This window comes from Motacilla alba, chromosome 2, assembly GCF_015832195.1.
Source record: "Motacilla alba alba isolate MOTALB_02 chromosome 2, Motacilla_alba_V1.0_pri, whole genome shotgun sequence".
Lineage (NCBI taxonomy): Eukaryota > Metazoa > Chordata > Aves > Passeriformes > Motacillidae > Motacilla > Motacilla alba.
In genome coordinates, this window is record NC_052017.1 from 131,580,167 (window position 1) to 131,607,822 (window position 27,656).

Here is a 27,656-nt window from a genome sequence, read left to right on the forward strand (position 1 = left end):
CTCTGGTTGACAAACACAATTAGCTCCATCCTGTGAGCCAAGAGGGTAATCCTGTTAATGCCCTAATTCAGTTCTGAGACTGTGCAGTTGCAAACAGATGGAAATATAGAGGAAAAAAGCTTGCAAATAAAGTGAATATGCGTGTTACTCCAAGCATGAGGACTGTAATAGGATGGGGTCCCCACCTCTTCGGGAATAGCCCTGGAGTCCTGAGTTGGAGAGACCTTCACCTGCCTTCTCTCGGCAGCCCCTCTGCCAGTGCTGCTGACACCACTGCTCCCGTCAGCAATGGATCCCACAGATCATGCTTTTCCCTAAAACTCAGGGCAAGTACTTGATGCACAAGTACTGACTCTCACATAGTCAAGCAACAACTAGCAGTAAATTGGTGTAGTGAGTTACATGCTACTACTTCAGATTTTAGTAAAGGGATGAAATAAGAGCTCAGAGAAGGAGCAAGTCTGCAGTCAGTGCAGTACTTCCAGCAAAAGGAAAAAGTAGGTGTGTAACATCTGACACCCTCCTGCCGTACATGTGGCAGTCACAGATGTTTTCTCCTTCAATTATGATCAGGCCAGTTAAGCCATCTGTGGTACAGACCCTGCTCCTTCTCCTGGCTCCTTGCAGCAGGCAGCTGGTGCTGCCAGCACGCACTGAGCCCCTCCTATGGGCAGCCACTGCCACACTTGCTGGCATCCAGGCTGCTTCCTAGGGCTGCATTTGCTTTCCAGCTGTTGCCCAAGGCCTCAGAAAAGCCCCGAGAGCATTGCTCCTCCTCTCCTCACAGATGAGGAGACTCACAAGGTACAGTCCTGGTTCAGCAAGATCAATCTGGACCAGAAAAAGGGCAGTTGCCTGGCTATCAAGGATTAAAAGCTGTTTTGAGGGAGTATTTTTTTTTGGTTGAGTAGCAGGTTGTTTTTTTTTTTTTTTTTTTTTTTAGTTTGGTTTTAGGTGGTTTTTTTAAAATTTAATTGAAAAAACCCCCAAGGCTTCAAACCTGAGACACAGACAACTCCACATACTCCTTCCCCCCTTCCCCACCTCCACCCCCCCTGCAAAAAAAAATCAGAAACGAGAGTACATAGGAAGCAGCAAAATATCCAGTGGTGGATCCAGGGCACCCACTTTTATTCTGATCCAATGTAAGCCAGTCGTGCAGCTGCTTGGGCACACAGTGAAAAGTTGGAACCATTTTCTCCTGTTCCTAAGAAATAACTGGCAACACCAGTGCCACAGCCTTGTCTGGGCCCACAGCCCTGGATCTTCCTTAGGAAATGGAATGCAGGCTGCAGGGCTGGATCAGGGAAGCATCCAGGCCAAAGCAGGCAGGGCTGTTTGCCATGCACGACCATCACATCACAGAGGGAAGCAGCATCTGCAGGCCTGTGTCAAGACAGCCCTGCTCCTGCCACAGCCTTGGCAAGCAAGAGGGGCTGCAGCTGTCTAGCAAGCACAACAGGGCTAAGTCACTTCCAAGTACTCTAAAGAAATCATCCAGCTTTCATATTTTGTAAAAATTCTGAACTGCAGTTACAACATAAACAGTAGCACGCAGCAAATCAAACTGAAATACATCCCGTGTTCAGACTCCAGGTTGGCTTTAATGACAGACTGTCTTCAAGTACAGCAAGTATTTCTGCTCTGACCACTGCTGCATTTATAGAGAAAAAGTATTCTACTTATCTGCCAGTTAACATAAAACAGCTTTTAAAGACCATAGGACAGAATCCCGTTGGATTATCTAACCTTAGGCAACTGTAGTTGCATTTAGTCAAAAACCATACAGCAGTCTGTCTTGTCTAGAAAGACTTCAACAGGTAAATGGAAGAGCTTATCACTGCTTGACATAGGTCAGCTAGTTAACTTCAGGTTAAAAAAAACTAACAGAAAACCAAAACCAACCCAAAATACAAGTTCCCCCTTTAACTTACTCCCTTTCCACTTGTACATTTAATTACAGTAACAAGTATTTCTTAGGCTGCATCTTCAAAGCATAAGCCATTTTTTATCTCCTAACTAGCCTGTAAAACTGTTTTGACAAATCCAAACTGAGAATTTACTTTCAAGGAGAAGTTAATTAAGTTTCATAAAATCTTTGCTTTACAGAGTCAGAAAATAAAATTTCCTAATAGCCGTCACTCATGTAAAGTACACTTGCAGCCAAAGGGTATAAATTTTGCCTCCAAATAAAGAGTTCAAAAAGTCCCTTTTATCTGTAGGATCCAGACTTCAGTGCATCATTTCAAAACCCTAAAACCCTCCTCCTCCCCCCAGTTTTCAAGTAGGGAAAGTTAAAGTGAGAAAGTAAGCAAGGGACCTTGAAGAAATTGAGAGGCTGCAGTAACACAATAAAGAAATTCTCTGACCAATTCAAGCAGTTCATTACTCCATGCACATATACTTGCAGCAGTCTGATTTACCTTTACATTATGGATACAGCTGAATGAAGTCTAGTGCAAGAGAGCATTTGAGGTTTCTGTAGTCTTGTGCAGCCGTACCCTAGAGTCAGCACTATACAGAACTAGCTGAAGTTGAAAGTTAAGACTTTTCAAATAAACACTATTAAAAAAGGAGCCAAAGGTTCCGTGACAACATGCAGAATTGGACTAACCCATGCTGCCTCAGGGCTCTGCATGCACACGAGCTGGGACAACCTCTCCGTGCACACCCATGCCTAGTGCAGGTTAGCTGGTTGGTGTGAAAAACTGAATCTAAAGTCATGCTCTAAAAACACACCACAAATTGCTTTTTAGCCTTCCAGGAACTTACATGACTTTCACTTCATACAGATTAATCAACCTTAAAATTTTTACTGTTTAACACAAAGCTGAACCAACGGGCTTGAGAAAAGAAAGCTTCTCAAATCAATCACATATACATCTACTTTATAGCTATCTGCCTAGCTCCTCCCAAAGTTAGCCTGAAAAACAGTAAAATCTACACAAAGTTTTATTGCAATCATACAAGGGATATGTCACGGGTCAAATACAACAAATACTATGATGCAATTTTACATTTATTAAACTACAGTTCAAAGCACAAATTTACACATTCTAAATACACTAAAACATCTAATGAAGTCACACTGGTCTCCCACTGACATTTGATATATCTGGGCGAAAGACAATAACTTTACAAGACTTTTCTAACAGGAATCCTTAGTATAAAAACTGTGTACTTGTATGTAAACTGTTGAAGAACCCAAGTGATGGGTTTCCATCTCCACTAAGTCATCCATTTTGTTGCATATTTAACGCTCAGGGGTTGAATGAACTTGATTTTAAATTTGGACACCATTATCTAACCCTCCCACCCCCCACTGAATTGTAGCTGTAGCTTGTTTTGCCTGGTCCCCATTACTATTACTATTTTTTCAAGTTTTGAAGAGAATGAATTTAATTCAAGATTGTTCCATTTCTTCCACGTTGGAATGTTGACCAGACAAACTACAGACTTGCAACTGCAGGTCTAAATGAAGCGTTAATGCCTGTTTAAGCTGCAGTGGAAAAGCGTTCTTCCGGGCTCAGCTGAATGCACGAAGGCACAAAGAAGAAGTTCTTCATCAATGTGTCTGAAGCAATTCCAGCATCTTGCATCTCATCCCTGCAACAGAAAAGGTCAAGAGATGTAACAGCATGTTTTCAGGTTCAATTTCCCTTCAGAAGCCAGCCTCCACGCAGCGTTTGAAGCCAATTGCCCTGGCGTGGATGGCCCTGGCTCAGCAGACGGGAGCCCAGCTGTGCCAGTGCCTGGCACTCACAGAAATGCTGCCACACCCAGGGTGGGAGCACAAGGCCCTGCCTGCCTGGGTGCAGGAATGGGCTACCACACTCCCCATCACCACAAGAGCATCACTGCCCTTACTGCCCACGATGGTGCCAACACCGCACACAAGCTGCGGTTATGTGTTTAGGAAAGCTCAAAGGTTGATATTAAACAGCTTTGGTTAAGCCAGTACATGACTTTACAACTGCCACTGAACTCACAGGTGAGATCGGTCAGGGATTCTGCTTTCCTTTGTCAGCCTAAAGCAAAGTAGGCATTTTATCACAGATCTCAGTTTAGTCTCAGCAGTCAGGCAACAGAGACAAAAAACCATCCACAAACTAAAAAGGCACATTCTTGCACTCTGCATTTTCCTGTATTTGCCACTGAATGTAATTTATAAGTGTACACTCCTGAAGGAAACAAAAGCAACCTTGCCACTACCAAGATAGTTTTCTTACCAGTCACTGAAAGACATCATGTAGTAAATCAGTGGCCGCTGATAGTCGTTAAAGGTGGACTGTTCACCCAAGGTACCAGAACCCATATTGTCAAAGATCAGCCAATCTCCAACGCTCAACTCGGGAAGAAGACAGTTTTCCACAATTTGATCAAGCTCATCACAGGATGGACCCCAAAGGCTGCTTGCAAACAGAGGCTCATCTTCCTTGTATTTCTATATGGAAATGATTGAGGGAATTCAGGCTTCAGTTTTTTGAATAAGAAATTTTTCAAATATTTTTCAGAAGGTTAATTTAATAAATAATATACAATTATTTATGTATGAAGTGTAAAATATATGTTCAATAGACAAGGATAGTAAGGACTACCTCTGTAGAATATAGAAGGACTCACCTTGTGAACCTCTGGGATAGTATTCAGTTTCTCAGACAATTTACTTGCAAAAGAACCATAAACACCATCATTTATGTAATATGTAAATACTGGTTCATCATCATTCCTGGTTTGCTCCACTGCAAGTAAAAAAAGAAGACGTCTTGCATGCATGTTTTGTCATAAGTAGTCCTTTTGCAAGCTAACTTAAGTCAGCTGCTTCCTCCTGACAAGGGGGGTCCATATATACTGGAACAGGAGATTTACAAGCACAGTAATCTATATGAGACCAGATTATAAATTCAGTTATAACTTTCGGTGAGAGGCTTAATAAAATTAATACTTTCAGTAGTAACCACTGCTAAGAATATAAATCCAGAGAAGCAGGGAAGTAGCTTGCTTTGTAACATGATTTTTTATGTTCTAATACAGAACCTTCTAGCACCCCATCTGTGATGCACCCAATATAGGTTTAACCTAGTAAGGATACAAGAAGTGCCACATAAAAGTAAGAGTGAGACACACGGATAACATGGTCAGAATCCAGAAGGCATATTACAGTGCAAGAATTAGGGGATGCACTAAACATATAAACAAACTAATCAATCCCAACTAATAGTGGGCAGTTACCTGTACTGAGTCATAACACAGAAAACAAATCCAACCCTTACCTCCAGAAGGAAGAAGTTTATCATACTCAACAGTCTTCTTTGCAATGACATTCACTGCCAGTGTAAATGCAGATGAAACATAATAACATCCAGGCTCTGCAATCACATTAACACCTGATTCCTTAGGAAAGTAGACATCCAGCAATGGCCTGATGACATGATTAACCTAGGAAATTGAAGTCAGAGGTAAGGCAAATGAACTCAGCTTACAGATGTATCACACACACACACACTTCCAGTCAGCAACAGGTCTAGTCAGCACACCAAATGCTTACTCTGCCTCTCCAATCTCTGAGAAATGCCTTTACTAGAGGTCCACAATTTATAAAAAAAAAACATGTAAGAAAACTGGCCATTCTGCTAAACACTGAAAATTGAGAACCAGAGTCTGAGTACTACAGTCTCTTTTCACAACCAAAGTTCAAGCTGTGGTACACTCATGATTGCACCAGTAACTTCACTGCCCATCCAGAACAACAGATAATGTAAAATTACATATGAGCCCACAAGAATGGGCAAAGGACCTTTTAATGATCAGTTCTGAATAGTATCATATTAGAAACAGAATTATTTAATACTAATGTTCATATCTCAGGACAGATATGTGAAGATTAACAGATATTTTGGACAAGGAACAGAACCATTAGAACTGAGAGAAAAGCCCTGATTGCTGTTAGTAACTCCTCACTACATCACTTTCACTGTGCTAATTCATGGAGCCTGTGTTTAAGACAACATAACAGTGTAAACTGGGTATCCTGTTCTACGTGCCCGTTCATACTAAAATTGGCATTTAGGCCAAATCAGAGGCCAGCCAAATCAAGACCTTTAGCTTTCAGTTCCAGAGCAAAATACTGGAAATTTTCATCTAGTAGCAACAGGGTTTATGATCCAAAGCATGCAAAGGCACCCTGCCCCAAACCATGCCAGAGTCACCAGCTGGACAACAACAGTCAAGAAAAACCTTGAATTATTACTGCTAGGGCTGCTTCAGATAGTAATTTAATCTCTAGCACACTTAAATGAGCATTCACCCAGGATGAACAGGATTAAAAAGTCATGATCACCTCCAAGAATGGATTACACTATCCACGATCAAGAATACAAACCCAAACAGCCAGATCTTGAGTTACAGTCTAACATGGAACTTCACTATGTTTCAGCTATCCATTAAAGCTGCAGTTTGAAGGTTAAACACTTCAATTTCTTCAAAAGTAAGAGTTGCAACTTCCAACTCATTGCATACCTCTTCCAGCTGAAGTTCTGAACCTGTGAAGCCCCCACCAATATCCAACATGTTCATCTTAAAGCCAAATTCTTCCTAAAATGCATAGGCAGAATGTAAGTACATGAACAACAGTATATGCAAAAATATTTTGTTGCTCCTTACTGTGGTTGTTTTCTGTGTATTGAAGCTTTTGAAAACATGTAGCAGAGTACATCTAATGAGGGAATAAGGGCATAGTAGAGCTCCATTAAATCTAGAAGCAAAGCACTGGGATGTCAATAGAGGCTGGTTACACAATTCTCTACAAGCCCCACAGCAACTCCCATCTTGTGGCTTTTGTTATATTCAGACAGTATTTGCTGAACACGTGGTGTATTCTGACAAAAGACAATTTCAGGATTTCACAAATTTTGTGACAAGACCACTACAACGAATTTGCATAAAGATCAGCAAGATGCTCAATTTTATTGCCCCCATATGTTACCAGCCACAGCTAAGGCACTGCAGTAATAAGAGTAAAAAGACTTGCAGTCTTCTCTGTTTAGTTTACTAACTCCTCATACCACAGTAGATGCCAGCATACAATTGTTCAATTTCAATGTAACCTAAAAGCATCAGTTGTGTGTTTACAGGACTGAGATTTGAATATCAAAAAGCCTTGAACCAAAGTGGGAAATTAATTTACATAGCATGTAAGGCTACTGCCTGTCAGTGGGACAGCAGTCATTACAATAACTAGGACAAAGTTGGTTTTACCTCTCCCACACATCACAAAGGAGTATTTAGTCCCTTACTAAAAGTTCCATCTCCAATGATTTATTTTGGAAAGAATGTAGTTGGTTTGTAAATATGATTGGAATATAACTGATCCTCTGCTGTAGCAATTGGATGTGTGTATAGATACTTACAGCCATGTCAAACACACACCGAGCATCAGACAGAGCATGAATGTATGTTTGCAGATCCTTGCAAGAGCCTGAAACATGAAATCTGAAAGAAATAAAAACACAGTAAATATACTGAACATGCAGCTTTCAGACCAAGCATATTATTTCACCATATAAAACAGCAACAGAAGCAACTCATTCCCCAGTGTATCAAAACAAGCTTAAATGATAATGATAATATACAGCAACTGTGCAAAGAAGCTCAGACCACCACTGCCTGCTATTTCATTGAATTTGTACTTGAGAATCATCTTCCTCTTAATCCTAGGAATGTCCCACACTATTCTCATCTTTGAAAAATTCAGTGAATCTGTTTCTCAGTCTTCACTACCAAAGTGGCTGAAAGTTGTACTTAAGTAGGTGCCAAAGCTGCAGAGAAGTACTGATGCCTACCACAAGCTCCGGAATCCCCTCCTGTTCCTTGTTCAAAAGATTCAAGTACTGCCATATGCACTTAGGCACTGAGGTGCTAAAACAAGTGCCAGCATCCCATGGGCCTCCTCAAGAGGCATACAGTCTACTGGTTCTAGACAGACCATACCCACACCCAAGCCAGTGTTCTCTAGTCCAAGTCCACTCCTTTAAGGGATGCCATTCTGAGGCAAAGGTCACTTTTCAAACTTGCATGAATCCATGTGTGGATTTAAAAATTATTTAAATAAAAAATAATGCACAAGAGTCACGTGGTTTTTATAAAAGTTGATTAAGACACTATACGAAGAGGAGTGTTTTTTCAGTAGTATCTATTTTTAAGACATTTGGAGTTTATCCTTTAACATCCATTTCAAACAGACACACAACAAAACATTTGTGGTTTAAATCATCAAAATCTGACTTAACATTTTTTTATTGTCTTGATGACCCATTTATTTGTTTGGTTGCTTTCCTAAAACAGTTATGAGCATGTGATAGATTTGTAGCTGAAGGCAGACAGAGCAGACTTGTGCATACATTTTTCTGAGATACAGTAAAATATCCATTAAGCTTCCAATTAAAATACCACAGATTTGTACAAATTTGGAACTCTAGGATTCATTCGTGCCACCTGCAAGTCAAAAACTTGTCTGAGTATTTTGTCTTGATATGATCAAAGAATGACATAGACCCTTAACTCTTACAAAATTTGACTCCATGTTCATCTTGTTCTAAATATCCAACCTATTCCATGCTGTACTAGCTCTTCTGTTATGATATTTATTGCCAGAAAAATACAAATTAAGTTACCACGGAAGTTCAAGAGTACAGTTAAAGAATAAGAGAAGCTTCCAAACTTAGTTTTCATGCTGGCAGAAGGATTTATGATACTTCATTTCATATTGTTTTGATGTCTGTAATAGTTACTTTGTTTCATACTAGTTTGTGCTTGCAAGCAAAAGCTCCTGATTCTAAATTGACGCAATATTGTCTGGGGTTTTTGTTGATTTTTTAAAAACCCTGTAAAATCGTGTCACCAGGGAAAAATTATTTTCTCTTTTACATCTTAAGTACATCATACAAATATCTGCTCAGCCAGCAGAGGACAATGAAGTTACTCACTTGACACCAACTATTTGGACTCCCAGCTCCTTGGCACATTCCATAAGGTGCCTACAGTTCTTCAGGGTGGTGCCAAACTTCATATTCATCTCCTCACCAACAGTAATGTCTTCTGTGGCAATGTGCAGTAAGAGCCTAAGAGAAGGGGAAGATGATTGGGGCAGTTGGTTTACATCATCAGCACATGTGAAGCCTGAAGATTGTCAGAAGTGTGTTGATTATGTTGTCAGTACTCCAGCTCCATCGATGGATGAATCAAGGCAACCTAATAATAACAATCCTGTACAGAGAAAAAACTAGCAATTAGGGGCTAAAACATGGAGCCAACAAGGACAAGGGATTTCGAAATGCAGCAACTAAGACTCTTGCAGCAGCAAGAGTCTGTTGAGTGCTGTAATAAAAAGTAATGTTACCATCTAATAAAGCGTAGTTCCTCATAAAATCAGTAAGACTGATATGATTTTCCCCATCTTTGTACTCCTCCCCAGCCCAGAGGTTCCCCTTCAGTCAGACATGTATCAGATTTAGTTAAACTCAGCATCCAGGCTGAAAGCACACCCTGGCCATATCACATAACCTCCCCTTTTGGCTGAGCCCATGGACTCAGGATGAGAGGGTAGGGTGGTCAGTCCATTCCCTGCCCCTTCTTCCAGGACACTGCAGAGCAGAGAGGCAGCAAGTACCATTTCTTACATTCTTACGCAGTGGGACATCTTCCTCTGTGTGGTCAAAGCCTCATTTTGGGTAGGTCTGGCAAACTGCAGTGCCAATGCTGACCTTTCTCTATGTTAAAGTAACACGTGAGGGGCAAAGGCATGGTCACATCCAAACCTCTAGAGACATACCCCAAAGCCTCCCAAATTCAAACTGCTGGCCACTGACAAAGTCACACCCCCACAAGATCAAGTAATTAGTCATGCAGTAAACTAAACAGAGGTGGTGTCATGGCATGCATGCAGACTGGACAGAGCACACTGCAGCTAACCAGGATGGGGGGTGTAAATGAGTGGAAGAAACTCTGCACACAGAGCGAAACAGCTCTTTACAAGACAGGCAACAAACAGAACTCAGCCTGGCCACTACAGCTGGCCTAACATCTACCATTAATTCTACCAAGTACTTTCCAAATGTTTCCTGGTGTGTTTAACATGCATTTTGTAAAAAGTCCTAAGTTCTCAAACAGGTTGCCCTGCCTTCCTTGTTAATTTATACCATTTTGTCCTGAGAAACTGACGAGCATTTCATTTCCTGCTTCTCACTAGCACAGAAAATTCTGTTCAAAAAATCTGTAGTCAGACAATATTTTGTGAAGCATTTGGAAAAATGTGCTAACCGTAGCAAAAAATTGTTACAAGTCAAATTCTTTAAAATGTAATAGAAAAATTCAAATCCACACTATGATTTGCAACCTCATATTAAGATTAGTCAAAACCCCTCCTTAAAGACATCCAATGTTAAATAGACAAATTGTTATAGCAGCATTTTAAGTGAATCAAGATATTTTTCAATCAAAACCCACTAAATCTGACTTCTAGAAATCTAAGAGGTTGTTAGAATCATGGAAATAAATCAACATAAAAACTAACAAAACTCTAAAGCCACCAGTGAATAACTGGTAAAACACTAATGATTTAACAGTCAGCTTTGGCATTTCCAAGGCTTTTGAATCCACTAAGTATACCAGGGCCAGCGGTTTCAGAAAAGTTTACTCATCATACATAACTTTTTGCACAGAAATTTCTCTCCAGTATGCAAAGCACAGACAGACTTCCATGAGAACGAAGTGTAATCACCAGCAAGAGCAATATTAATTCTTGCAGTCTTGAACAAACAAAAAAGCGGTCTCAAATACCACCACTCCCCCCCAAAAAAACCCACCAAAACTAAAAAAAAGTCAGTTTTGGGAGAAGACAATACTTTAATGACTGTTCAGAACCAAGGAATTTGTTAAGGATATCAGGAATTCAGTTGTGCCAGTGACATTTATGGAAAGCTGTATCTTCAATCACTGCAAAGCACTGTAACATTCACTTAGGCTCTGGCTCCATATTTCTTAAAGGCATGGCCCAAAGCTAAAGCATTCATATGGGAGAGAGGTGACGTTAAATACAGGAATGACTATCTGTCCAAGAGACCATTATACATGGCCAGCACTAAAGCTGCCATATTTAACAGCCAGATTATCAGCTTTGACCACTTTTCTACAGAGAGCCAATACCAAAGTGATTGAAAAAATTTCTCACTGTTTTAGTTGTGTGGAAATACCTGTAGGTGTATTTAATAGACCTGCAGGGTGTGCCCAAACCCCAGGTGGGATCCAATGCACACGGTCATTTGCTGGGAGCTCAGCCCTGACCTCAGCCAGAGCCACTAATATCCAAACACAGCTCCCTGGAAGATAACACTGAAGCCAAAACAGAGCAGGAGGAAGATGTTATTTGCAGATGATGAAATACTAGACTTCTGAACTTTAATCACTGAAACCTTTACATGAAGATTGCCCTAAAAAAAAAAAAAATCACTTTCTGCCAAGATTTTTCCCAAACCAAGGGTCATTACGAAGCCAAGACTCAGTAGGAAAAGATGCAAAAAAGCTACTTTCAAAGGAGACAGAAGAACAGATACAAGTGATTTGTACTAAAGAAGCCATGTACTTTGCTTGCAACTCAAACCACCTAGAAGACAGGCAAAAAAGTTTTCCCCACATTAAAAGCAATATCAGGATTTTGACACTTACTTGGCATTTGGATGGTTACGTGAAATTTTCTTCAGCTCAATATCATTGTCACAAGTCATGATGTTTATCCCAGCTTTTGCTGCATACTTGATCTGAGAGGCTTGCTTGCAAGGATTTGTGTATATGATGTTTTCAGGAGAAATGCCCAGGTCTTGTACCAATGCCATTTCAGACTGAAAAGCAGAAGCATACCAGAGTTTGACAAAGTGCACGACACCACCTTTCCTGAATTTTCATTAGGTGTGCTCTACTACCACACTAAAGAGAAAAGTATCTACTGCTTCTAGGGCAGAAGTACAGATTTTCAACAGCCAGTTACAAATGAGTTCACAGCTCAAATTTTATTTGTAATCATGGCACTTAGCACCAAAGAGATGAATTTAAACCAGCAGACATATGAAAGAAAATAAGGCACACAGGCAAGAAAAACTTACTTTACTGGAACATGCAAAACCAACACCAAGGGTTCCCAGAATTTCAAGTACACCTGGAGTAGAATTGCATTTTACAGGGTAAAATGGCTTTATTGGTGCCATCACGTTCTGCCATTGCATGTTATTCCTTACAAGCTTTCCAAGATCTCCAACATAAAATGCCTTTTTTCCAGTCTGCAAAAGGAAGAATAAGAAAATAAAATGTCTGAAATTGTAAGTTTGCTGTCAAGACAAACAACCCCAAGTCTTAAAGAACTATGTACCTTTTTTTTACCCTGCTCTTAACTTTTAGATTTGACCTTGAACAATGTTTTTTGTTCACCTAGCAATTTGAACTACTTTAAAAAAAAACCAAAGGGAATACCTACCACTTCTGAGATATTATGAATGCTATTGACAATATTCTGAGATTGTTGAATAGAAGATTGTACTTAAATGCCAAATGCTGATTTTATCAAAAAACACAGACTAAGTTACGCATTTCTTTCAACTTTTTATTTTCAGAAGTCTGCAGCTATTTCTAGGAAGAAGATCCACTGGGATGAAAGCTTCCACAGTCTCAATGTAATTTATATCTTATTATACAAGGAATAAAATCTGATGCACTAATATTATTTTAACATCTAATAGCTTGTTTTACTGAAAATTTATCTGATGGTATTTTAGCTCAGGAAGTCAAGTTTGAGACTGTTCTCCACATCTTGTGAAGAATGAAGTTCAAAAGGAATTTTAGGAACTAGACTTCATGTAAAAGGTGACAGAATCAAGTATATAATCTTAAAGAAAATGCACAGACTTTTCTGTAACTGTTAGGTTCTGCATATCCATTACAATATAGTCTCTCACTATCAGGTCATGATGCAGGTGCAGTGGATCAAACTGCAAACAGATCATTCCAGCTTTGTTCATAATGTGCACTCAGCCAAAGTACTGTAGGTGAATGCCCTACTGTAAATCAGTTAGAGACATCACAAAAGATATGATGGCTCTGAATCGAGACTGTACATCAAATGTTAATTCTAGCACCTGACTTTCGCAGATATGAAACTCTACATGTTGTGGCTTATTTTATACAAAGTCTTTATTTCTGTTTAAAAAACACAAATAGAAATTCCATCGGGTGGAAGCATACTGACCCCCTGTACGGGTCACCAGCAGGAATGGGATCTGGAGCTTTAGATCCATGGCACAGGCCTCTACCCCTTGAGCTAAAGGAGTAAATGAAAGCAGCAGGAGGCAGCTATCCTCTGTGAGCCAGCCAGTGGTTGGAGACATGACATGTTGCCAGTAGTTTACCTATTTATTTGCTAGACAGAAAAAGAATATTAGGAATCAGGATTTGGGAATCCTACACCTGAGTTCAGAAGGCCATGGAATTTAGCTATTTGCTGTACTATAGTTGACCACTTGCACATGAATATTAGTTCTGATAAAGCAAGGGAAAAGTGAGCAACTCACAGGGCATATGAAGAACATGAGATTTGCTTAATGAAACCTTTAATAAAAGTTTGCTCTTTCTACAATTTTATCTACATCTTCCTGCCTCCTCTTAAGAAATGAGTGAAGCCTTATTCAAAAAATGACTATTGTATACACAGAATTATTCAGCTTTCTTTCCAGTTGGCTGCTAAACTTCAGTAGCTTTTACACCAGTTTTTCTTGAAAGATAGCACCTCACAATGTGCTTGTACCAGAGTTTCCAGTGGGGAGAAGGGTAACAGGAAGATGTATGAATATCAACCATAATGGACAGAAAATTTAAACATGGCATTAAACAGGTTCAGCACACACATTTGTCAGAACTCTGCCACATTTTCAGGGAAATAACAAAAAGGTTCTAACTGAATACATCCACTTGCATAATTTCAGGTGCTTGATCTAAACCCCATTGCTAATAAAATCTCTTCAAACAATGAGATGGTATCCTGTATTTAATTACATCAGCCAGACTACTTCCCTGCTAGTCACACTCAGGCCAGTAAGAGCTGATGCCCAAATTTCCCCAACAGAATTCTGCCCAAAGCAAGAAAACAGCAAAGAAGCAGAATTAGAAGAGGAAACTACTTTATAAATACTGTGAGTGGGGCTTAGCTGACTGTTTCTCTGTTGCTGTCAGCTCATCAGCTCTAAAATACTTTGACCTAGTTTGAAGACTTAGAGAACTAAATCAAAAGATCTGGAGAGCAAACTTACATGAGTATGTTCATAAATACAGTTGTCAATAACATCTGCAAGAGTTGCTCCTTCATCCAACAGACCAATGGAGTAATTTGCATCCTCAAGAAATCCTTTCATCTCAGCCGTATTCCACAAAGCCGACAGTCATAAACCAAGAAACACAAGGGATGGGCTTCCAAGCCTTAAATCCGGGTCCTTAAATTATGCAACAAACTGTAGAAAGAAAATATGTGTCAATAGAAAAAGAAGCACAAAGCATACCATGCTGCTATTTAAAAATCAGCTTTCTACATCTGATGTCCTACAAACAGTAACACACCTTCTACAAAAACCAAAGATGTTTCTACTCTGCTCATCCTATGTTTGTCAGAGATGTTGACAGAACAATTCTACTGAAGCCAAGAATAAAACAGAAGCTGGGTACTTTAAATCTGATACTAACTTCCAGGAACAACTGATGCAAGGCTGTTCTTGAGAAGAATTACAGACTGTATGCACACTGATCTGCACTGAGTTTATGCAAACTATGAAAATACTGCGAGTGCAGCATAATTGTACAAATGCCTCAGCTCAGTTCTTCTCAAGTACAGCATCCTAAGCAATGCTAGCATTCGAGTGTGCAACTGGAAGACTGTCCATAACAGAACATTCCTGAATTTGTTATAGAAAACTTGTATCTTATTGATTAAATGTTAGCAGTGATATTTGTGTTAACATTCTAGTTCTTTTGATGCTAATTTATAACCACTGCATTTACACATTGTATTTATTAGACATTTATTTTGTTGTTCTGTTCATAACATTACCTACAATACTTACAATAGAGGTTAATAAAAAGAATCCACTAGGCTAGAAGCAATTTTAAAAGTAGATAATCTTAGCAAGTAGAATTGTCATTAAAATACAGTAACTGTTACAGTCTAACTTTATTTACACCTTGCTTATCCTCAGATCTTCACTGCAAATTAGCTTAGTAGTTAGTAGTTTATACAGTGTTTTCCAAAAGACAATCTAAATCAACAAAGTCCAAACACTGAAAACACTGTTAAATATAGTCTTAGAATACAGATTGACATTTAATCACAAGTAAAAATCAGGAGACAGCAGAAAATTACCAACAGCTGACTATATACCCTCATTTGCTTTACTTGATGAATAGAGCAATCTGCAGTTCACATTCCATTAGAGTTGTGGGTCTTGTTTAAAAGCAGCTCATTAGCTTACATCAACCCACTGACCACATTTTTGTTTCAACTGTCATCTTTATGACTAACACAAGATTGATCAAAACCAGCTAACTAACTAGATTCCTTCTCTACATGAAGACCTAAGACCTTTTTTAATATCTCAACAGCAGTTGCATAGTACTTGTAAGGAAAAAGGTGATGGTTGTTTTCTGAAGCCACCTGCACTTAAATTTACAATAGCAGAATTATTATTCTAATTAAAAGTGTTTATAGAAACTGCAAACATTACAGCTGAAAGCCAAAAATACTTCATTAGGACTAGAAAAGTTAAGATAATTTTGGCTTCAAATCATCACAGGGCCATAGTATTAACTCAGTCTCATCCACCACCTCCATACAGTAAAAAAAAAAAAAAAAATACACAATTTGCAACATAGGTTTGGTAAATGTTGTCAATAATATGAACAAAGTTACTTTGCTGTAGTTTAATACTACCACAACTAAGCAGCAGTTGCTCCTGCTTGTCATTATGCCAAATAATGGGAAAGGAGCCAGCAGGGTTTTTTATACGCTTTCTGCACAACTCAAACATGCCCCCTATGTTTGTTACACGAGGAATTTACTGCCAGGTGAGCTAAGTCAGTGGCAGCAAGAATATTCAGCTCTGTTCAGAAGCTGAACAATAAAGACAAGTACACCAGGTAAGAAATAGTTGTCTCACACATATATAGCGAGTCCTATGATTATTTAAGGGAATCATGAAGATCCAAAACAATCACAGAAGAGCAAGATAATTATCACATTGATGTAAGATTTAATGAGTTATAAAAACAATGACTAGGTGGTAGACTCTAATAACCAGAGAAGTCTTTAGTAAGTCATATCTCAGTAGGAAACTAATGGCTAAAACGCCTTAAAAAAATACCACCACCGAACAAAAGAAGCTTGTGAACTAAGTTTGCCTTAGAATCTTAATAAAATATCCATGATTTTCAAATGCAGAGGACCAAAAAGGCTGAGTTATCTTCCCCCCTGCCCCCAGAAAGAAATGCTGGCATCAGCTTTTCCCTGAAATTTTTTAAAAGTAATTACTGCATATACAAGGGGACTACTTAGCTAGATTTTAAAATTTTGGTTGAGGTGTGTTTTTTTTTTTTTTTTCATGCTACCTGCCACTTCCTACACTCTAAAGCTTGCAGACAGTCAAGAGTCCCTTCCACCCCAGATCTACCCTACTGGAAGGTCTCAGCACACCCACTGGAACCACTCACAGCCCTGAATGATTTTTAGACTCACCAGACACACACAGCTAATTGCTTATACCTTGTATTTCAAATGAAGTAGCTCAATCGAAGCAACTGCACACTATTCCTCTTTGAGTGTGGATGTTCATCTGAGTTACAGTGGAGTAGATTTAAGCTAGTTGTTTAGTAGTCTTAAAAGAAAGACTTTTTCCGTATTTAATGACTGTGATGTCTATAGCTTTCAGACAGATGGTGTAGAAGTATACTTTCCTTCAAAAGCTGCCCCTTTAATTTTGGGGAGACTCCATTCAAGTAAAGCATGGGGGGAGGATTCTTTACCACCAACTCCCAAAGCCACCACCAACAAAAAGAACAATTATCTAGTAAGTTAGTTTTGATAAGGATTATTTCCTACACAAGACTTGTCCCCTGCTCATTTATCAAAAAGCATCTTATGGCCAAGAAGCAGGTGCCAAAATGAATATATACTAGTACAGATTCAATGGCAACAAACCATAAACAACCTGATCTAACCTCTCCCAGCATGCAAACAGTGATTGCTTTTTCTAAGCACATCCAAAACATGGAAGCTTTTCCATTTAACAAAATTAATCTAGTAGAAAAAAGATAATGTTTGACTACTGTCCAATTTCCCCTTTTTGGAAAAAATTACATCTCTTCAGTCTTTATAGGAAGAATATTCTACACAGGAAAAACAAATTCCTAGAAGCACTGCTACAGCACCACTACAAGACAGTGACTAGAGAAGCAATTCTTTAAGGGGTTAAGACCTTACAGTAGGATTTGGGACTCTGCTGTTGCCTTATTCTGTCCTGACCGGTTCCCTCCTGAGGGGGGGAGGAGAATCAGTGATAAAATTTGCAGAAGGAAATCTAAATTATGGTTTAGAACTTTTTTTGATGTCTGTAAGATGAGTCAGAACTCATTAGAGTACAGAACTCGCTCCTTGCTGGAAATGCTGACTTGCTGCAAGTCATTATTTGACAGACTTGGTCTGGTAACACCACCCATTTTCACACCTGAAATGTTAGTCTGCACAATGCTCCAGGACATACATTTTAAGTCAAACAAAAGCTGTCAAGTGGTATGAGACTTCTACATAGGCATGTAATTGCTTTCTTTGAAGTAAGCATTACATCCTCAGGCTCTTTAACACAATGACTTCCCAGATTAAGAACTCTAGGATAAAAGTGTACATATTTAAACACTGCAATTACTGAAGACATCTGGAATAAAAGAAAATGAAAATTCTCTGAACAGAGTCTAAACACATGCTTGTCACATGTAAGCATCCATAACACACAATTTTCATTTCTTTTCTTTACATTGCCCAAACTAAGTATTGCTTGGCCTAAGAAAAGGACTCAAAAAACCCCAAACACCTATAGGTTTGGGTCTTCCATTAAAAACTTCCTCTGCAAATGAAATGGCCTCTAAATAATGCCTTTCAACCACATCTTATTAAACAAAAGTCTTTATGACCTATAACAATTATGCCAATGCAAAAATCATAAAGGGCTTAAAACAAATTATTCTCTCATTCCTTGCAATACCAGTTCTTCAGGGGTAACAAATAAAAAAAGCCAAAACATTTTGTCACTGACACCAGCAATTCAGTACAGAACAGGTATACTAGAAAAGTATATATATTATAAATATATATATACACTCATTATCAACGAGTCCTCTGCCTTTCAGTGCAGGGAACACCTACTTATAATGGGAGTATCCTTTTAAAAAAAATTCCAAGACACCATTTCACCAACTTGCATCACTGTAATTCAGTTAGCTGAACAGCTAACTAGCATCAGCTGCTAACCAGCTGATGGAAATGCTGAAATAGGTATCTTTTTTTGCATTACTCAAGTTACCTCTCAGCACAAATCCACTGAAGGCCATGAGTAGGTACCTGTACAGCTCAGGTCAGTTGCAGCCTCCTCTATTCTTTGAGCAGCATTCCACACAGTTAAGTGAGCAATGTAGAAAGAACAATTCTGCTGAAGCAAGCAACTGGGATAGATACTGAAAAAACAATGGCCCATCCAGCATCTTGTACAGGAACAAAAACCTCCTTCTGCATTCTTGAAGTCTGAATACATTATTCAGACCTAACAAGCTCACAAAGCTTACAGAAGAATGGTTACTCTTCCAAGTGCACATACACTTCTGTGGTAGCAGACCAGCACTTCTCTTTTACAACAGTGCAAACAGTCACTTCCCTGTTCTATCCCCTTACGTGCTCAGCCAGTGTTAGTATTTGGCCTCCCCATTGCCCCCTACCACTCCCAACTCCCAGCCCTCCTGTTCCCCAGCTGCCACCAGCTCCATCTACACTAAGTTATGAAGGCTTTCAAAATTAGCAAGTCCAGAAAGCTACTGCTTCCACTTGGCATAGACAGGGCTTGTTAATACATTAGACTTGTGTGGCTGAGTCCCATCATTTCTGACCAACCAGATGGGGCAATAAATAGAAGACATTTTAAAGAAGCAAGACTTCAGGCCACAGTTGCTGGACTGCTCAGGGACTGAGAGCTTGAAGAGCAGACAGAACTAAACCCCAAGTCTTCCCTGCCAATGTAACAAGGAAAAAGCGAGATGGAGAAAATTATAAAAAGGAACTGAGCTTAATGGAAATGTAAGTACACCTTCAGACAGAAGATTTTTATTTTAGTTCCACTGGAACATTAACATATAACATTGCAGTTATATTTAAAAGCTCACTTGACCTTTTTCCCATTAAATCACTTTGCAAGTTGAACAACACTCAAAGTACCAATTAGCTCTCTAACTTGCATCTTAGCTGCATTTGAGGCAATGACTTGTGCTTCAGCACACCGAAACAGGTACAGATTTCTTGGCAAACACTTCTGCTACCTACATCACCGCTACATTCAATACTGAATTACTTCTATTTGTGAACAGTACATTATTGCTGAACATATAATAGACCCAACCTCAAAATAAATACACATTATCTGCACATTCAGCTGCAAATAAAGCAAATGCAGTGGCATTTCCATTCTAGGGCAACCTATACCTTGTATCATTTGTCACAGCACAGGAGTCCACCAGTTAGAGAAGGAATATCTCTAAGAAGGTATCAGAACAGCCTTCACCTCAAGAGTAAGAACTTCTGCCATAGCCAAAATTCTCTTCAGAACAGTTTTAGAAATTAAAATGCATGTATAGTACCTTAAGATTGTGTACTTTATTCACTCCTTCCTAACAATTCTTCTGCCTTCCCTAGCTTTTTACTACTTTATGTGCAAAATGTCATGCAAGAGTTCTAGCCACGTAAAAGAGCAAACCAAAACTTAAACTGAACAGGAGAAGAAATTTTCAGCTATTTTGTTTATAAAAACCACACCTTAAACATAACAGTGATATTCAGAAAATTCTCAGTGTTAACTGAATTGACTTGACTAGAGTATTCAACTACAAAGAACCAGACAGATGCACGTAATTCAGTAAGTTTCAAACAAAACAAAGAACATAACCTCTGGAGATATAGCCAGAAGTCAGGATAAACCAAGCTCATCCTGTGCCTCACCAATTGTGGTATTTTCAAAGAACGGGTTTATCTACATTAAGTACCTTATTAGGATGCAGACTAACACAACTGGCATTTGGAGTCTTTGTGGTCTTTAAAAAGTACCTTGCTCAGTAAGATGTACTTAACCATTTGCAAGTTCTACATTAAAAAGCGTTCCATAATTTATAGGTAGTAAGCCAAAGAAAACCGCCTCCAGCTAGACAGAAAAAAGTAATACTGTACAAATACTGTATAAAGTCAGCTCAAATGCATTTGTAATACCTGAGTTAAGACTATTGTTAAAACCACATAAAACTATTTTAAGTTAACAGAACATGATAACCACATACATTTCAGAGTTCTCTGTGCTCCTTTAAATCAGCTAAGTACATTCATTTGTTTTCCATTATCATGGTCTTGTTTTCCTTTAATACCTATTTGCCACTTCAAAATACAAAGGCATTTATAATTGGTATACATTTTCCATCCAACATTAAATTCCACATTCTACTGTAACCCCACTACAACTATTTGTGGAAATGGAGAGTAATTAACAAATAATGGAGACGGGCATTTGGGAAGGCACACCCTTCATGATCAGCCTTAGCTACTGTTTACAATAGCAAATCTTAACTATTTCAGTATAAACTACTCTAAAACTATACCATACTCAGCAAGTCATGAGTTGATGTTAACAGTCATGCAGTCCAATTCCTGACTTCAGAATTTTCACTGAGACATTGAAGCTACAGCATTTTATTTCAGGATTTCTGCAGCCAACACTCCCAATTCAGAAAAGTAGCTTTATTTACCAAGTTTATTGCAGAATTTAATCAGATAATTGTACTAAGAAACATGTTAGGTGAATAAAATGTTTAGTTTAGTCCCCCTCGCCATCCTGAATGAAAGTCCTATGTAATTTTGTTAATCTATATCCAGACCTTGCTTATCAAAAAAACAAGCTGTATTTTTCCAAGTGCTTATCCTCCTGCATACAGATGAAGAGAGACTTACATGGACAAGTTAGGAGATGGAACCCTACTATCATCAGCTAGGTTCCCAAGGTGGCTCAGCGTTGAAGTCGAACTGCTCTCTATAAAGCACTTCTCCTAAGCCCTCTGGATAGTTGTAAACTTGATCAGAGATTTTGCCCTGTAAGGAGAAAAAAGCACACAAAAATAAATTTAATAGCCAGAACAGAATAAAAGCTTTATCATAAAACATGTAACAAATGCCTTTTCATTAGTGCTTTTAAGGAGGCTTGCAACACCCCACCATGAAAGTTTATAATCACAACAAACACCCAGTTTTCAAGAGTTAATACAAACTCTGAGCCAGAACAAGCCAGATGTACAAAGAACTGCTAAAACACATGAGACTGCTTATTTTGCTTCTCTTTCACAGTCTGAATGAGAAAATTTTCAAAACTAATGGTAAAGATCTCTACATGATCCTGCTGTAGGGTAGTATGCCTTAACACTGATTACTCTCCCAGAAGTGTTTTTAACCCTGTAACCACTGCATTCTTCCCCTCCCCACTTCCTTTCTATTTTAGAATTCCCTTGCCATGTTCCTTCTCCCTCTGCTGTGAATGATCACGGCATGTGGGTGAAAAAAGCTATGTGGGTGAAAAATAGTGCTTTATACAGTGAAACTGAACACCACACAGACAAATCCAGAAATGAGCAAGACAGTAAAAACAAAGAAACTTATGCTTGCCTTCAGGAATGAGGAAACATTTCAGCTGGCCCTTAAAGGCTATTACACACATCACCAAAGCAGCATTTTAAAGTACAAGGCTAGCTTACTCAAGGTAAAGCAATCACACAAACAGAACAATGAGCATAAAAGCAGTCAAGGAAACATTTATTAGGCCTGTTGAGAAGTTATTCCTCCTAAAAGCAACAGTAATTTTCATGGAATTAAATACACTACCAAATTGGTCACATGTAAACCCAACATACAACAAAGTTTTTACAAATTCACTGTGATATATGGCATGAAACATAGAATGCACCAACCTGTTGTAAAAATGAACCTTTGCTACTTTTATTATTTAAGTAATACTACATGGGCTGACTACAAAAGCCTGACTTCTGGGAATCACCCAACACAAAAGATCATTGTCACAGCCACGTTAAACTCCTGAAATGTACTTTTCCACTTTTTCTTGCTACTGGAGAACTAAACAAGTACACCCCATAAAGTACTGCATAGTACACAGAGGTAATGCAACTTCAGGGTAACTGTTTCACAGCAACTCCCACAGAGCAATCCCTGCAGCTCTACCACATAAATTAGCATTTACTAGCATGCAACATTAAAAACAAACCTCAATGCTTCAAAATGGAGATATTACAGAATTTTGCCAGCTAGAATTAATGTATATGTATTACATTTAACCATATCCTTTTCTTTCACTAAAGCAAGAAGTCAGTAACATTTAGCTCTGCACACAACAGGAAGGTGTTGCCAACACTTAAAATTAACTGTTAGTTACACTACTTCCTACTGCTGTTCTGATTATACTCAGGAATTCATACAAATTTTCCAGTGATAGGAATTAAGTTTACCTTCCTAGCCAAAAAAAGTCATTAAACACAAGTGCTTCTAGGTAGAGCACATGACCTTCTGTGCAAAACTTTAAATGCAATGCTTCAGCCAAATATCACCTGCAATATTATGCCAATAAATAATCTCCCACGTCCCAAGGAGGAACGTTTTAGTGAAAATTCCTGTGGAGCAGGAATGAAACCCAACAATTTTCTGTAGCAACAGTCAACTTTGAGCTGTGCCGAGTTCTAAGTGTATTTCAGAACTTCTTTTAAATGAGAATTATTTATGTCAAGGATCTACACAAACATACACAAAATAGTCTGACTGTTCTTTTTCTGCAGCTTTGCCACTTCTAAACATTCAGAGGAAAATGGAACAATTTGAGCCTTTCCAATTGCAGTCATTTTAGTCTATTTTAACCAGCAGAAAGGGATTTTGCTGTCGAGTGGCAGAGCTGGGCTACCAGTTTAAGCAGAAGTGTATTAGATGTCCATAACCCGTATTGCCAAACTCAGTTTTACAAAAATTGCATATGTTATCAATCACAATGAAGCATTCCTTGTTTAAGGTTTTTGAAGTAGGTATAAAAGCACTTGCTAAGCAGTGAGCTTTGAGTTGTGGGAATAGTCAGCAAGGTAGCTCCACCTTTTAATATTCAAGTGACACCTATATGTATGTGTTTATCTCTCATCTGTTGGTACACTCCACTAGCAGGTTCATGAAGTTTGACTACAGCTCAAGCAGCAACAGTCACAACTCACCTGAGGACTCAAATCACCCCTCAGCTGTCCATAGCACACACTTTTGTCTGAGCACCTGCATCCCTGCAGCAGGCCCTAGAAGTGCCCAGCAGAGCTGGGCTTTTTCTGGTTCACTGGCCCCCCTCGCCTCCCCATGTGTGATGCCAACAGGCCTACAAAACCAGGCATCAAACCATTTTCTTTAAAAAAAACTTTAAAATCCACTGCCTCTGTTTCTGAGAAGAGACCCTTTAGTGGCTTGAGCAAAAATATTCATTAACCAAACCCTAAAAATCTAGAATTACAATGACCTTGCACATTTACACCAAGTGACAGACTCAAAGGCACCAAAGTTACTCTGGTTCACAGGAAAACCTAGGTATTTTTGAGTTACGGTAAGCCTCTTCCGGAGCAGGGAGAGGACACTGTGGCAAGGGGATCCCCAAGGGGGGAGCAGGTCCTGAAGGAAGCACAGGTCCCTGAGGAGTTCTCCCATGAACCACACTCTTGTTCCTGTGCTACATCAACAGCATCTAGAGCTGAAATCTACAATTATACCTAAATTAGTGCACTACACAATTAAGCCTCGCTTCTAGGAAGGGACAGCCTTAATTCTCTTCCAGAGCACTCTGTCTCCCCTTTAATTTGGAGAGATGGAACCATTTCCAGCAGCACTGCTGCAATCACACACCTGCAGCAGCCTTCCAGGGAGCAGTGAGCAGCACAAGGGACTGGCTGCAGTGCTGAAAGGCAGTAATCCTGCCTCTTGCCTCCAGTAAAACTGTGCCCACAGGAGAAACATTCCCGCAGCTGCTCACCACCAAAGAACACCCTCCCCCTCCTTTTTCAGGGGTTTAACAGCCTTCCCCTGGAGCTCAATGCCCAGCGGGAGGGATGGGGGAGAGCAGGCCGGGGGTGTTGGCCTAGAGGAGGCAGAGAAGGGAGATCACCACAGCCAGAGGCACACGGGGAAGGGGCTGCCTTGTCACAGGCATCAGCCACAGCAGCAGCAGCATTGTTCACACGGTGACAGGAAGGAAAGAACTAGACTGGACCAGTCCAGACTGGAACAAACCCCTCCTACCATCACCATTATTCACAACCCCCACCTCCCCCCCAGCACCACTGCCTCCCACGTTTATCCAAGGAAGAATAATGGGCAAGTGCAGTGTCTTCAGAGACAAAAATCCGGCAGCTGGGGAGGGCAGAAGAAGTAGGGCAGGACTACCCCCCCAACCCACTTGCACACAAGAGACCCAAGCACGCATCTGACTAGATGGCAGGCATTTCTACGCTGTTTTATTGGCCTTCACACCGTGTTTTCATTCAGGATGGCTATAATCCACTGGGACTACACAATTGTATCCTGGTTAGTCATCGGAGACTGCTGCAGAGGTCTGAAACGCAGTGCTTCTCCTGCCTACAGGCACAAGGCAGCTGTGCAGGGTTTAGTACTGCAGGAGAGGCACTTCAGAAAGGCTCAAAAGGTTTAAGCTCACTTTCTTCCCTCTTCACCACAACCACGTAACCTCCAGCACACACAGGCATCTTCATGAGTTAGACTGATGACTGGCAAAGATCTGCAGTGCTGTCCAGTACTCAGACATAACAGAATCCTCTTCAGTCACACCACCATCCTGCACTTGCACCGTCCCACTTACGCACGCGTGAGCCCGCTGGCTCACCGTGCCTTCAGCTCCCCCACCACCAGGAACAGACACCTCCACTGATCTCCCACCCCTGTAACTCTGCTGACCTCCTACCAAACAGGGAGCGGCACTGCAGCCAACATGCACACACTCGGGATACCCCAACATTCGGGTGCACACACTTTACACACATGAATTCAGCTGGCAGCTGAGCAGGAACCAGAATCTCTCCTCCATACGTTCCAAAAGCCACTAGTACACCAGTGGCCAAATGGACCACAATACGTTGGCAGAGACAGCCAAGACAAGAAGGTTGAGCTCAACCATGAGACCTCCGAAAGGACCAGCGGCACCAAACCTGCTACTGCTACACTAAAGGTCTGACAAGGGAGAAGGGTAAAGGGTGCACCCGTGAAATGACCAGAGAACTACTCGCCGGGCGAAGGGAGGGGACTGCTAACGGGAGGGAAGGGCTCTCCTTCCACACGCCGGGTGACCCCACGGCCCTTCTGCGTGAAGGCAGTCCCGGAAAGCGTCACTTGTGCAATGCCCATACGAGTCGTGCGTTGCTCTGACAGCCGGCGCTGCCACCCTGCTCCTCGGCATGGCCCTCGCTGACCATGCCGACGGGGACAGGTGAGGAGGCCTCGTGCAGGCGCAGCTCAGGTGAGGGGAAAAGTGGAGCATGGCAGCGGGAGCCCGGATGGATAATCGCGCTCACAGAAGCACAACATGGCCCCTGAGAAGCAGGCGAGGAGACGCCGCGGCCATGCCACCAGCGCTTCTCCTGCGTCTGTCCCAGTCAGGTTGCCCAGCCCCGAAGCCTGTCACACACGGCTGCCCCCGGGGGCTCGGGGGAGCTTACGGCGTGTGAGTCACACGTGTAAAGGGACCCGGCAGCACCCGCACCGCAGCCCGTGCTGCCTGCCACAGGGCATTGGGCAGCCGCTCGCCCTGCGGGATCCAGGCGAGGACGCCCCTCGGCCCCCGGTCCCAGGCAGGGGCGCCCTGCGAGAGGCGGCAGCGCCCGGTGGGCGCGGGTCTCCAGCCGCGGGGACTGCCCCGGCTGCGAGGGGGAAGACACCGTACAGCCCCCCTCCGCAGGAATCCGCCATGTTAGGGCGGCCGCCGAGCCCCCGCCGGCCGCGAAGCCGACGGCCCCGCCGCCCTTCCGCGTCCCGAGGACTGCGGGAGAAGGGGACCGGCGGCACCGCCGCAGCGTTCACCCCGGTGCCCGGCCTCCGCTCCCGCCCCGTCACCGCTCGCACGCAGCGCTGTCCGCCATGTTAGCGCGGCGGCCGTTGACCCTCCGCCCGCCGCCGCCGACACTCTCCCGGGTGCGGGGGTCCCGCTGCCCGCCCGCTCGGGCCCCGCACTGCGGCCCCGCACCGCCCGGCGCGCCGGGGGACAGGGGGAGCTCCGGCTCTGACTCATTCCGCCGCTCTCCATCTGCCGCTGCCGGTGGCAGCCGGTCTCGCCCCACGCCGCCGGGCGAAGAAAGGGCAGCGGGAGGAACCGGCCCCATCCCCAAACCTCCCCGGCAGTCACCGCCACGGTTCTGCCCGCCGGCTGCCCCTCCGCCCTTTCCGGGCACCACGACCATCGCTGCCCGTCCCTCCCTGCACTGCCCCGAGTCCCAGGTCCCGGGCAGAGGGAAGCCCCTAACGCTACCACCCGCCGCCGGTGACCACGGACGCTCCGGCCCGGTTCGGAGCTTGGGGTGGGCGTCGCCACCGCTTCCCTCCCTCACTTTCACCACCTCCCCCACGGGGGGCGAGAGCCCCAGGACTCCCGCTCGGGTACTCACGTGAGATAACGGCCCGAAAGATTTGGTAAATCGTCTTCTCTTTTTAGGCGGAATTTTTAAAGAGGGATGTGGGAACCTACAGCAGAAATACAGGCGGCGGCAGCGGCGCCTTCCAGGGCCATAGGCTGCGGGGGCGGCCGGCGGGGAAAGCGCAGCACAGCGCTGGGAGCAGAGGGCACAGGCGAAGAGAGACAGAGCCGGAGCGGGCCGGGGGCTGCGGCAGCGGCGAGCGGAGACGGGAGCGCGGCCGACGAGCTGCGAGCGAGCGAGCGGAGACACGGGGCGAGAAGAAGGGGCCGTCGCCGGCGCGCTTTTATAGAGCGGGCGGCTGGGGCGGGACCCGGGCCGCCGTCACCGCAGCGGGGCGGGATCCGCCGCCTTCCCCTGCCGCGCCGGCCGGGGCGCGCTGGCCCAGGCAGTGAGGCGTGTGTCCCCGGCGGGGTGGCGTGTGTCCCCCGCAGGGCTGGCGTGTCCCCGGCGGGCCGCCCGCCCTGGCTGGCACCGAGAGTGCTGCAGGAGCGGTCAGGTCTTTGGTCAGTTCCTGACACAAGCCAGAGCAGGAACACCGTCAGCGTCCCCCCGCGATC

The 27,656-nt window shown here is 42.2% G+C and overlaps 2 protein-coding genes across 2 annotated transcripts; one reads left to right on the forward strand and one right to left on the reverse strand.

Annotated features, from left to right (window-relative positions):
* Positions 1-1,584: 1,584 nt before the first annotated feature.
* Positions 1,585-27,371, reverse strand: AZIN1 (antizyme inhibitor 1). The gene is made up of 12 exons (XM_038128111.1): positions 27,070-27,371; positions 21,332-21,469; positions 14,349-14,546; positions 12,156-12,329; positions 11,722-11,894; positions 8,985-9,119; positions 7,410-7,491; positions 6,520-6,594; positions 5,274-5,439; positions 4,624-4,742; positions 4,230-4,444; positions 1,585-3,606 (listed from the first exon to the last, which is right to left on the reverse strand). Exons 3-12 carry the CDS (start codon positions 14,448-14,450, stop codon positions 3,495-3,497), a joined length of 1,353 nt encoding a protein of 450 aa, XP_037984039.1. The 5' UTR covers positions 14,451-14,546; positions 21,332-21,469; positions 27,070-27,371; the 3' UTR covers positions 1,585-3,494.
* LOC119696974 (basic proline-rich protein-like) lies at positions 25,867-27,491 on the forward strand. Its single transcript, XM_038126935.1, has 3 exons — positions 25,867-25,898; positions 26,383-27,061; positions 27,117-27,491. The coding sequence occupies exons 1-3, from the start codon at positions 25,867-25,869 to the stop codon at positions 27,489-27,491; spliced, it is 1,086 nt and encodes a 361-aa protein (XP_037982863.1).
* The last annotated feature ends 165 nt before the right edge of the window (positions 27,492-27,656 follow it).